This window comes from Alosa alosa, chromosome 4 (assembly GCF_017589495.1).
Source record: "Alosa alosa isolate M-15738 ecotype Scorff River chromosome 4, AALO_Geno_1.1, whole genome shotgun sequence".
NCBI classification, from domain to species: Eukaryota; Metazoa; Chordata; class Actinopteri; order Clupeiformes; family Clupeidae; genus Alosa; species Alosa alosa.
This window is the reverse complement of record NC_063192.1, coordinates 21,357,239-21,370,020: the sequence shown is the minus strand read 5'-3', so window position 1 is coordinate 21,370,020 and position 12,782 is coordinate 21,357,239. Positions and strand designations below refer to the sequence as shown.

The 12,782-nt window shown below is 42.6% G+C and overlaps 2 protein-coding genes across 2 annotated transcripts in view; both read left to right on the top strand.

Annotated features, from left to right (window-relative positions):
- cacna1fa (calcium channel, voltage-dependent, L type, alpha 1F subunit a) overlaps positions 1 to 10,065 on the top strand; it is a 35,977-nt gene extending 25,912 nt beyond the window's left edge. The window contains 11 exon segments of the mRNA XM_048242265.1: positions 718 to 820; positions 1,529 to 1,630; positions 2,102 to 2,226; positions 3,071 to 3,178; positions 3,852 to 3,921; positions 3,924 to 4,077; positions 4,325 to 4,633; positions 6,092 to 6,363; positions 6,885 to 6,988; positions 7,698 to 8,030; positions 8,915 to 10,065. Of these exon segments, the coding sequence (XP_048098222.1) occupies positions 718 to 820; positions 1,529 to 1,630; positions 2,102 to 2,226; positions 3,071 to 3,178; positions 3,852 to 3,921; positions 3,924 to 4,077; positions 4,325 to 4,633; positions 6,092 to 6,363; positions 6,885 to 6,988; positions 7,698 to 8,030; positions 8,915 to 9,124 (1,890 nt within the window). The 3' untranslated portion in view covers positions 9,125 to 10,065.
- A 2,350-nt stretch (positions 10,066 to 12,415) lies between these two features.
- The window catches only part of sypb (synaptophysin b), a 22,557-nt gene continuing 22,190 nt past the window's right edge, over positions 12,416 to 12,782 (top strand). The window contains exon 1 of the mRNA XM_048242290.1: positions 12,416 to 12,534. Coding sequence (XP_048098247.1) covers positions 12,517 to 12,534 — 18 coding nt within the window. The 5' untranslated portion in view covers positions 12,416 to 12,516. The remainder of the gene's footprint in view (positions 12,535 to 12,782) is intronic.

The following is a 12,782-nucleotide window of genomic DNA, read 5'->3' as shown; positions in this document are numbered from 1 at the left end:
ATTCTCCGGTGACGGCTGGTGTTAGTTAGTCAGTGGGGTCCAGTCGTAGTTGACCCTGGAGAGCCGTGCTGTGGGACTGATACACTCACTCAGTCAAGAGGATTTAAGCCTCTGTGTGGACTAAAGAACCCCTTCTCATCCAATTAAGAGCCCCCATCTAGCCCCATCCGGCCCTCCTAACATCCCTCTCTCAACTCTCCTCCTGCCTCTCTAACTATCTCTCCTACTCTTTCTCTCTTTCTCTCACTCTTTTTTATTTTACTCTGCCTCTCTCCCTCTCTCCTTCTCCTTCCTCTGTCTCTCCCCCTCCCCCTCCTTAACTCTTCTCTTCCTCCATTCTCATTCAGTGTAAATCCTTTAGAGGGAAACAATCCCTTTCCTCTAAGCCAGTGTTATATCGTGCAGGAGGGTCTGCAAGGGTCCAAGCGTGGATTATGTCATCAAATGGGAACGCAAGGCTCTGTGTGGATGTCCATATACCGTCCAATTTTCAGTAGCCAATACACTACAAGGGCACCAACTATGTCTGTGGTCAGACTCCAGGAGGACTAGAAACTAATAAGAACTTCTATGTGTCACTGGTCTCTGTGGCGGTCTGTTAGGTTGTGTCCGCAAGCAGGTGTAATGAAGGCAGCCCAACTCCAGCTGCCCTCATCTCTGTCCACCTCCACCCTCGGCTTTATCTCACTGCTGTGTTTGCTTTGGTGTGTTTTGCAGAGGCTGGTTGCCATGAACGTGCCGCTCTACCCGGACGGCACAGTGTCCTTCAACGCCACCTTGTTTGCCCTCGTCAGACACTCCCTCAAGATTAAAACTGAGGGTTAGCCTTCCACACACACACACACATACACACAACTCGCACACACACACACACAACTCGCACACACGCATGCATGCACATATGCATGCACATACATATGCACACATGCACGCAAATACTCACACACAAACACACACACACACACACACACACACACAGAGACATATATTCATATATGCAAAAACACACATGGGACATGTTTTGTAATAAATAGAATGGAATAGAATATCTTTATTTGTTATTGTCACAGTGTACAATAAAATTGAAGTGCCATCCTTAGTGCAAAGACTAATAAAAACATATATAAATATATGCTAAAAACAATAATAAATAGAATTCTAAAGGATAAAAAGAGAAGAAACACATAAGACAACAATAGATAAACTTACATACTATATCTGCTGACATGCTTACATTACATACAGTATGCCTAGAACACAGGGAAATGCTAACCCTCATACTAATGGGTAGCACACAGACTCAAGTGTGCATGGACTCATGCCCATAGCTCCCTCAACTCACAGTTCAAGCAGTGGGTAGAGAAGACAATAATGCACAAATACTATTGCGATACTGACATGCCCTAGCACATACTGCACTTCACGTTGTGTTATGCCTCATCAGGTTCTTATTCTGTAGTTATTGTTTAGTGTTGTTTATTGTTTATTGTTTAGTTAAACCTGTAGCTCTGTCTGTTTTCCCTATCAGGTCCTATTGACCAGGAGAACGAGGAGCTGAGAGCCATTATTAAGAAGATCTGGAAGCGCACCAAACCCAAGCTGTTAGAGGAGGTGATCCCTCCCCCCAGAGGTAAAGCGCCTTCACCGAGGCTAAGCCCTGCGAACATGCAAACTACATTACCCAGCATGCAACATACTGACTTTAAGTTACAGCACAGGGAAATTTCAATATTCTGGTCTTATTAAAGCACATCACTCATAGTAAGTCAGGCGGCATATTCAGCCTCTTTTGGTTTTGCATCATTATTTTCGAATGTTGAAGGTCATATGAAGCAAGGCAATTATATGCTCCAAGAAACATTAAACTCAGGGTCTTCTGCTTTACAGAACTGCTTCATCAGCAGCCCCAGTTAATGAGGGCATGAATAGACCAATTGCTGCGATTAATTAATATTTTAATGAATAATGACACATTGATCTTAATCACCTACACAGCTTCTGTAGCTATGCTATTTTGTAAAGAAAAGCTAGATTTAAAAAGATAAGGGATGTTATAATGTCTGTTGCTCCCAATTAAACTGTGAGTGCTACGTTCCTGAAGGTGACGAAGTGACTGCTGGAAAGTTTTATGCGAGCTTCCTGATCCAGGACTACTTCAAGAAGTTCCGCAAGAGGAAAGAGAAGGAGAGGAAGAAGAAGGGCAAAGACAAGTCTGCCTCTCTTCAGGTAATATGCACTCTTTGATAAAGTCACACAAGTCCAGGTAAAATGCACTCTTTGATAAAGTCACACAAGTCCAGGTAATATGCACTCTTTGATAAAGTCACACAAGTCCAGGTAAAATGCACTCTTTGATAAAGTCACACAAGTCCAGGTAATATGCACTCTTTGAGAAAGTCACACAAGTCCAGGTAATATGCACTCCTTGATAAAGTCGCACACAAGTTCAGGTAAAATGCACTCTTTGATAAAGTCACACAAGTCCAGGTAATATGCACTCCTTGATAAAGTCGCACACAAGTTCAGGTAATATGCACTCTTTGATAAAGTCACACAAGTCCAGGTAATATGCACTCTTTGATAAAGTCACACAAGTCCAGGTAAAATGCACTCTTTGATAAAGTCACACAAGTTCAGGTAATATGCACTCCTTGATAAAGTCACACAAGTCCAGGTAAAATGCACTCTTTGATAAAGTCACACAAGTCCAGGTAATATGCACTCCTTGATAAAGTCGCACACAAGTTCAGGTAAAATGCACTCTTTGATAAAGTCGCACACAAGTTCAGGTAAAATGCACTCTTTGATAAAGTCGCACACAAGTTCAGGTAAAGTGCACTCCTTGATAAAGTCGCACATAAGTTTTGGTGCATGTGACGTGTATACGTGTTTAGTTTTACTCTTTCATATCTATTCTACAACAAATCCTATCATATCCACAGCTGCAGTTACTAAGCTTACTATAATTATATAATTATGTATAAAATATCACAATTATTTATATTATTATATGACTGCATAGTATAGAAAGTTCTGGCAACCCTGCTAACTATGTGTGCTCTTGTGCCAGGCTGGCCTGAGGACGCTGCAGGACCTGGCTCCCGAAATGCGCCTGGCCATGGCGATGGAGGAGGAGGGGGAGGGCTTTGAGGGGGAGATGGACGAAGAGTTCTTCAGGGTGAGTGGCACTCCGCAGGGCAGATGGGGACACCTGCAGTCCTGCTTGAGCTTCATCACGCATAACAATAATAATAATAATAATAATAATGAAATTTATTACCAAACTTACAGTATATAGCACTTTTCTAGCACAGAGCACTAAGTGCTTTACAGACAAACAAGCTAAACAAACAGTAGTAATAATAATTATAAATAAAGGGATAAACTTCCACAGACCAAGTTAAACTCTAAGAAAAAAACAAAATGGAGAAAAGAAAAGGAAAAATATATGGTGCCAATAACAAAAAATTTAAAAAAAAGCAATGCACCATATCGCTGACCTATATCATGGACACTGCTGAGCTATCAGTCACAAAAAGAACGAGGAACTGTAAGAGAGCCGACAAAGAGAATTGTATACTGTATGTAATGGAGGCTAGTGCATATAGTGCATAAAGAGCTGTGCAGTGTACTCTCAGTACTATCTGATGCCATAAAACTCCAGTGTGTTTCAGCCTCTGTGCTAGTATGCACACCTCCCACACCCGATGCCAAAGCATTTTATGTACTGCATACCACGTGTTATGAATGGACATCTAACATAAAATGATGGGAGAACATGAAAATTTAATTCAATAAAATGCTCAATGTCTTGTATACCAATAGTGTTATATTTACTGAATCTTCTACAGAGTGACAGTGTGTTCAGTGACGCTCCCATGACCCCGACCCCAGCAAGTACTCCCCTGCCTGGCATGTTTGATGAACGGCCGTCAGCATTGAGCCCATGCCCAAGATGCCCAGTGGTGGGTCCATGCTGATAGAGGAGGCCTACGGAGGGGAGTCCAGGCCCACCTCGGCACTCTCGACCAATGAGGTGGTGGTTGAGCAGCCGCAAAGATCCATACCGTTGATCAGGTGTGGTCAGAAGACTTTCTCACACACACATACATACAGTACACACACACACACACACACACACACACACACACATAGAGCACACACACACACACACACACACACACACACACACACACACACACACACACACACACACCGGTTGCTATGCTGTGCCATAACTAGTATGGTGATGATTTTTGACACAGTAATGTGATTAGTGAGGTATACTATGTCTCTCTTGATGTATTTGTTGTTGTTTTCACAGGATGGAGGCAGTGACCGAATACCCGGCTCCATCGCCAGAGCCTTACTCCATCCCTCCCTCTCCCATCCCTGCCTCTCCCATCCCTCCCTCTCCCATCCCTCCCTCTCCCATCCCTGCCTCTCCCATCCCTCCCTCTCCCATCCCTCCCTCTCCCATCCCTCCCTCTCCCATGCCTGAAGCTGCTCCTCCACCACCGGTAGTGAGCGCTCCACTTACTCCTCAGCCTCTGGCACCAGGAGGGGGGGTGGCTTACCCCCAGCCACAACCGTACATCCAGGAGGATGTGCAGAGCACAGTGTCAATGGAGAGGTAAAGAGAGAGAGGGGGGGAGGGGGAGGGGGGAGTGGGGTTGTGAGAGTTTGTGTGTTTTTGTTCTGATAAACAAAACGAGAAAGACTGACACAGAGAGAGAGAGAGAGAGAGGAAAGAGGGGGAGTGGGGTTTTGAGAGTTTGTCTCTGTTCTGAGAAAGTGAATGAGAGAGACTGACACAGAGAGAAAGAGAGACCGGAACAGTGAAAGTAGAATCAATACATTTTGAATGCAGTGTTCAGTGATGCTGTCAGTAACAGGGTGTAACAGGGAGGCTACACTGGCTGCGTAACTGAAGCGCTCCATTCGCGACGCGCAAAAATAAGACTTGTCTATTTTTTTTCCGAACGTACACGCCGCTATCACATCTGGTGTAGCCAGTTCCATTGATTATAGTGGAAGCTCATTGTTGCAGCAGATGCTGCGTGAACGGAACACTTCAGTTATGTGCCCGGTGTAACCTCTCTTGGAAGTGTAGTTAAGCATTGATACGCGGGGTCAGTAGTTACAGTACAACTGAGCAGTGAGTGGTCCGCACTCAGTCCGAACACAGTTACAGGATGAGGCACAAGATTGAAGGAGAGATTGCTGAGCTGTCGAAGGCACCTTTCAACCGTCATTGTCCAGTTTGTATTGTGTACAGAACCAGGAAGGAACAGAGGAAAAAACATTTTAACCAACAGAGGAAATAGAACTCTTTAAATAAACACAAAAAAATGTGCAGCTTTCTCTGTAAAGTTTTTGTTTATTGAGATACGTATGTGGGAACTGTATATACACGTTAGGCATTGGTGACACTTCCTTGAATAGAATACTTTCTTACACAAAATCTCTTTTTCCAGGTCCATTCATGTCAGCCCATTTTGGGTGACACATTCAGTCATGATGAACTAAACTAGTCCGGACTACTTTTTCAGGCAGTCTTAACAGGCTGAAAATACATTGATATTATCGGACATGTGGATACATTATTGGACAATATCGCTTATGCCGACATTTGGAAAATGGCCTAACCTGACCCTGTGACATGCAGTAGAAACAGAGGCCTATGTGCCCTGTCATGTCATGACATGCTTTATTCAGTACAGGAAATTAGTGTCTTTATAAAAAGGAAGTACAAAAAACATCTCCATATAACAGAAGTAGAACTAAAAATAGTTTTGTTGACAGTTTTGTCTTGATAAGTTGCTTGCTTAGGTAAAACAATTCCTCAATGGTAAATGCTAAATCGTTTGCAAAGATACAGGAATATTTTGTCACTCTAAAGAGTGATCCTTTGTTGCATGGTCGGACCAGGCAAAAAACAAGCCTGTGGATTTTAAAAACAGTATCTGGCATTTGTTTTCTGTTTAAATATAATCTCTTTGTCTGTGTCTGTGTGTCTGTGTCTGTGTGTGTGTGTGTGTGTGTGTGTGTGTGTGTGTGTGTGTGGGTCTGTGCGTGTGTGTGTCATTAGACCATGGACCCCAGCCCAGCCTGAGACTCCTCAACCTCCACCCCCCACCACCACCAATGGGAGTGTAGGAGCTACCTACCCACCTACCCCCCATCCCATGGCTGGAAACGGCTACAATGGCAATGGCTACGCTGGCAGCGATTACACTGGGAACGGCTACAATGGCAACGGTTACTATAGCAATGGCTCCAGCAGTGGCAACGGCTACAATGGGAACGGCTACAACGGCAATGGTTACGCGGCTAGGCGACGCCTTCCTCCCACCCCTGCAGGTGAGTCAGCTGAAGTGACGTCACTTCCTGTATGGCCTCTGTTTCCTCTCCTCTCACGTCCCACTTGTGTGTCCACCACACCATCTGTGCTGAGTGTTTTATAGTCACCACATTCCCCCAACCTTGTCCTCTGCATTACTATATCTATCTCACAACATTTTCTCGTTTCCTCTTTTTACCTTTGTTTCTCCGTCTAATTGTTTCTCTCTCTATGTCTCTATTCTTGTCCTGTCATCCTTCCCACATTCTCTGAATTTGCCTGTCTTTTTTTATTCCTTCCTTTATTTCATTCAGTTCAGTTCTTTTATTCTTTAATTCTTTCTCTCTCATTAGACACTATCATACCTCTTCCTAGGCCACCCTTTTATAAATGATACATATTTGAGAATAAGTAAATATGACTTTGTTATTAGCTCTGGTAAAATAAACAGTAAAGTACATAATTATATGAAAATAATTCTTCCCTACTCTCTCTCTCTCTCTCTCTCTCTCTCTCTCTATCCTCCACTCTCTCTCTGAAGGCCTCAAGCCCTCGTTTAATATCCAGTGTCTGAGGAGTCGGACAATCGATGACGATCTCCCCATCCCCGGCACCTACCAGCAGAGCTCACGTCTCCGCCCACAGGTGGGCTAACACACACAGTAATACAAACTGCCTTCTGGGGTCTCCTGGCAGTCTTAAAGGAGAATTCTGGCAATTTTCACATCTCTGTTTCTCAAGGTCACAGTACTTTCAGTACGAAAACCCCCCCGAAAACAATGGGTTCTACCTACCTCAAGTTGCTGCAGCCAACAGCTAGAGCAAGGCAGCTACAGTGCTACACTCTGGGGGCATGTTCATGAGCCCCCGTGTTCATGCCCCCAGAGTGTAGCAATGTAGCTCGGTGTGAAACATTGCCAGAATTCTCCTTTAAGTCAGGAGGACCTTGAATATTAGGAAACAAACATCCAAGATGTCTGTCTATGGTTAGATTTAGAAGTGCTTTAACATTAGAAATTGAATTTGTTTGTAAAAGTTTAATTATTGCCTCAGAAATCCCCCTGAGGATAGGGTTAGGGTAACAAACCTGTTTTAATGTATTAGTACTTACCTGGAAGGTATAACAATGCCTCACCACCTATGTTATATGAGGGAGTTATACAGTATAAACTTTAGTTTAAGCATAATAAGAGTTTAAGTTTAAGCATAATAAGAAGGGATGATATCAGATAGCTCGCTTTATTGATCCTGAGGTAAATGTAGATGTCCTGAGGGTAAAAGGGACACGTTGTTGGTTCTGTGGTGTTGACCTCACCCCAGAGTGTAACAATTCCTCTGCTCATCACCCTCTCAGCCTCCTAACAGCGTATACGACGCGCGTCCCGAGAGTGCGTCGTCTGGTGCCTCCTCGGCCTCTTGGGCCAACAACAACAACGCCCGGCCCGGCCGCCTGCTTTACGCGCCCCTCATCTTGGTGGACGAGGCCCGTGGCAGCCAGCCAGTGTGGAATGCCGACGGCAGCGTCAGCGCCAGCCTGCCTGCCTCTGCCCGTGCTGGCTGGCAGACAGCCGGCACGCCAGGACTGATGCCCCCAGGCCCGAGTCGAGCCTACAGCACCATGAGGGCGTCCACTCAGCTCAGCTCTGGCTACGTGGAGAAGGGCAGTGCCGACAGCCTGGTGGAATCGGTAAATACAAGTGACATTTTTATTTCAATAAAAGTGATAAGGAGTAAATGAAATGTACCCTTTTATCTAAATAAAAATATATTTTGTGTAAATAAAAAAATAAGAAATAACATCTTGAATTAGTACATTATTTGTCCTATCCAGATGCTCTTATCCAGAGCGCCTTACAGTGAACTAATTACTGGGACAGTCCCCCAGGAGCAACTCAGGGTTAAGTACTTTGCTCAAGGGCACAAAGGTGGCAGGCCTTGGATCAAGCTCATAGCCTTCTGGTGTTCCATTTGGAAGACTTGATCCCTAACCACTTGGAACACCAAAAAATGTACTGATGCAATAAGGCTCTAACAACAACATGGTCATGAGAACAACTTTCAGAACTAATAAACAAAAAAGGTTGCACTCCAAAAATGTTTGTTTTCTTTTTAATATTTCTTTAGAAGCAACAGGGGTAAGAAACAAATGTTTTGGCCTTTAGGCCTTCATCAATGTCTGACTACCCTAATCACTTCCTTGTTTTAAAGCCGAATCCCTGAACGAGCAATTTCCAGAATAAAATAATAACTTATGTGTAAGTTGATCTGCAGTGGATAACTAATATTGGGCGGTGGTAGTGTAGTGGTTAAGGAGCTGGGCTAGCATGCAGTAGCCTGAAATTTGTTGGTTCAATTTCCGGCTTCCACCCTTGTGCCCTTGAGCAAGGCACTTAACCCCCAGTTGCTCCAGGAACAATGTAATTGTAATATAGGTATGTCATATGTAAGTCACTTTGGACAAAAGTGTCTGCTAAATGTAATGTAATGTAAGCTAAATAAATGTTAATAAGTGAGTATAATTTAGCATTAATAAGACCCACTCCTTTCTCTCTCTCTCTTTCCGCTCTTTAGATCCTTTTGAACGAGGGGCTCGGGCTGTATGCCAAAGATCCCAAGTTTGTGAACTTCGCCAAGCGTGAGATAGCAGAAGCGTGTCACATGACCATCGACGAGATGGAGAACGCAGCAACGGACCTGCTGACACGAGGGGGGCGGCCTGGGCAGCCACTGCGCTTCGAGGACGAGTTGGCCGACGAGATGAACTGCGTCATCTCCTACTGAGGGAGGGTCACAATGAGCACGAGAGCGAGTGCGTCTCTGAACTCTGTCCACTCAGGCTCTGCGAAGGAGAAAGACTTGGAGTGCTTGTGATCAACAACAGGACATCATGCTTCTCCTCCACATGTAGTGAACACTCCAGTGGAAGCAGTGTGTGTCTACCAACACTGACTACCAAGACTAGTTTCTCGTCCGTTTAAAGCAGAGACATTACAGGACAATAGCACTAACACTGGCTTTGGGATATTGTGGGGCAATGGTATCATGTGTGTGACAAATAGGGTTATTTATGGAGTTAATCATGGAGAAAGGGGAGAGAGCTTTGATTTGAAAGATAAAGATAAAACAATACACATTTGTATCACATTCAGATAACTATGTCTTTCATATGATGCTGATTCAGTACTGTATGTCTGAAATTGAAACAAACAAAGAAAATATTGTGTTGTATACCATTCAGGCAATGTCTTTTTAGGTGAAGTCAGTTTGATCTATTTGACCAAAGCGCCATATTTTACTCTGTTTACTGATACTGATTTTTATGGTGTTGTATTGCTATGTCATATTTACCATTTTTGTACAGCACCTATAAAGCTGACCCAGTCTCAGTTTCATTCCAACCCTTTTATATTTACCGGTCCAGTGGTCGACCTTGTGCTTTAAGTTTACCCAGTATTGAACTTCGCCTGTAGCCATATAGACCACCAAAAATAAATCATGTTTAAACTTTCAGGTGAAGATGATCAATATTAACATGTAACAGTAAAAGGTGTGTTGTATGAATATGATTAAAACAATAGAGCAGATTAGCCCTAGTTTTAAGGATGAATACGTTCCATGCAACTGATATGTCTGTCTGAAGTGAGATTTGTTGTGTTGGTGAGGGCAAAAGTAAGACCTACTGTTAGATTTGTTTTATTATTGTGGTTGTATTATGTACAGTATATGCAATAAATTATTCTTTTTCTCATGTTATTTATTTTATTCTTCAAACATGGAATTACTGCTATTAATATCAGTTTCTTTGAATCCAGTCATTATGCTGATAGAATTTATTTTGTTATTCTTCTTCTCTGATCTCAGTTGGGCTTATCAAAGGTGAAAAGGAAAGGACTGTACACCAGAGGCACTTCTGAAAGAAAATGAACAAATGGACGTTTTGCTGTTTCTCTGAACTAGAAAAAAGTCCTGTGCTTTTGCTTCATCTTTCATTACTGTTCCTGTCCATTCATCCTTCCCAGCTAGTCCCCCACAACAAATCTGAATGCAAAACACTGTGTGAAGACACCAGATTAAGGATCCAAAAATCAATTCCTTCCTACAGGGAATAATATATTTAGCTAAAACACACTTATTTTAAATGTTTCTGAAAAATGATCATGTTTAAGGTTGATTTGAGGAATAAAAAATGTAAAGTTGTTTATGACATATTTCAACACATTTTAGAAACACACAACCTCACACTCCCACACACGACCCGTAGAGATGGATGGCGATATCTCAGAAGGTGGTGGAGGAGAGTACTGGTGAGAATCATCTTTAATTAGCACTTAGTTGTTACTGAGGACCCCCTGTAGACACATTTACCATGGCAACACGACAGGTTGGCTAAGGCAGAGGCTCTTGTGTTTCTCGTGAGTGCTTCATGCTGAAGTTAACAGCAGGTTAAATGATCTAACACCACGGACATGATGAACAAAAGTAATCACTACTCAAAGGGGCTTAAACAAGGTCAGATCCAGAGCTATGCATGGGCAGCAATGCTACCTCTCTGAGTACTTGTAACTTGTGTGAGTACTTGTGTGAGATTAAGTATGTAAACTCGATAAATTCTACAACAAAAGGATACAGTGAGATTCTCCGCAGCCCAATTTCTGTAACCTGCACAAAAAAACCCCACCAACAATCAAAGTAGTGCATTAGATCCAGCCAATCAGGACCTTAATCTAGAGCCAGTTACACAGTCAAACTCTGGAGAACACATGGGGGCCTAATTTGTTTGGTGGGCAAAGTGCAAAGTCTTTCAGCAAGCAAAGTCAGACGGGAGCACTGAGCTGAGACTCATCAATGTTTGCACTTCAATGTCTTGTCCCTGGTGTTAAACTGGCAAACACATTTTGTATGGTTGTTCAATTTGCTTTAGCTAGACTTAAAACTTTGCACGTTGCCCATTAGTCAAGTTAGGGGCCATGAAATGGAATGGAAGTGTTTTAAAACCTTTTTAATAAATAACCAATTCACCTTTCACCACTTGGTAATGCCACACATTTAAATACCATGCCATGCATTTAACATACTTTGCACTTATAGACTGAATTCACAATTAACAATTCATATGGACATTGTATCATGACATATGGTGTCATTGTAATTGTGTAATTGTTGACCATCAAAACATAGGGGTAGGCATCACCTATTCATTATTTTTTATATCGGGTCCAGGAGATGAACAATTCAGTTATTGCGGAAATAAAATGGTCACTGTGACAAGGCTTTTTTGCAATGATGGCTTAATTTAAGAAAATATTCAGGGCCCCAAACTCTAAGTGTACCAAGTTTCATGCCTTTATGGCATTCATTATCACCCTGATCTGATGGATGAGATCTGGATCAGTTCTGATGATGCTGACACCTATGCAATGTTCTGTAAGGTGTCAGTGCAGTGTCACTGTCTCTTGTAATGCACAAGCATGGCATTTCAAAAGAAAATCATAATGATAAATAGGTTTCTGTCATGTGCTGGAGATTAGTATCTGATAAAAAAATATATATATTGTTGTCTGGATGTCTATGGCTCCTGCTTCTCTGCTCTAGCGTGACACTAACTGATCATATTGATTTTTCTGTTGTCTTTCACTCACATGATCAGTTCATCCTACCTATCGTTCGTGAGACATTTCCCACTACCAAAACTGTGATTGGTCATTTCCGGCCCATTGTTTCAGTAGCCTAGAGGTCCAATAATAAGCGCCCTGCTACTCCATTATCAATTTGTTTTCTTATGGCATTGAATTCTCTTCGGTAATGTACCCAATTATTCAGATATACATTAGCTTTTTTATAGAGAATGTTTTCCCTCCCCATGTGACAATGCGACATGCTTTGAATGCCTATGGTGACTGTACCCAGATAGTCCCTGCATAAGGTGTTAAAAAACTTTAGTCTTTACTTGGTGCAAAGGTGCACACCCTAGACACACAGGACAATACAGAGTAAACTACTGTAAGTTTAAACGGTAATTATCAACAGTAGTCCAGCCTACACACTTTTTTCGTTCGCCCTTCTCAGTAGAGGTATCACCATTCTCCTCTATCCTCTCTTGATGGGCTGTTCCGGATGTAACGCCTACCTCCCTCCTCTCCTGTGATCCTCTTATGTACTAGAAGGCGGCTAAGATGGATACTGTAAACCAGGTAGGATTGTCTAAACGGTATTTGCAATATTTGTTTGATTGTGACAGATTTCCTTGTGTGTTTAATGTGTTCATCACATCGAGCGTTATTTTTATGGAGCGAAAACAAATGTTGTTGATGGATTAAGAAGACCCTAATGGAAAATAATATAACTATAAACTAGTCTCCCCCCTGGAGCTTCACGAATCTGACTTAGCAGTCCAGAAAGTACCGCATCACAGATAGGAAGCTTGTACAACATTTTGTCC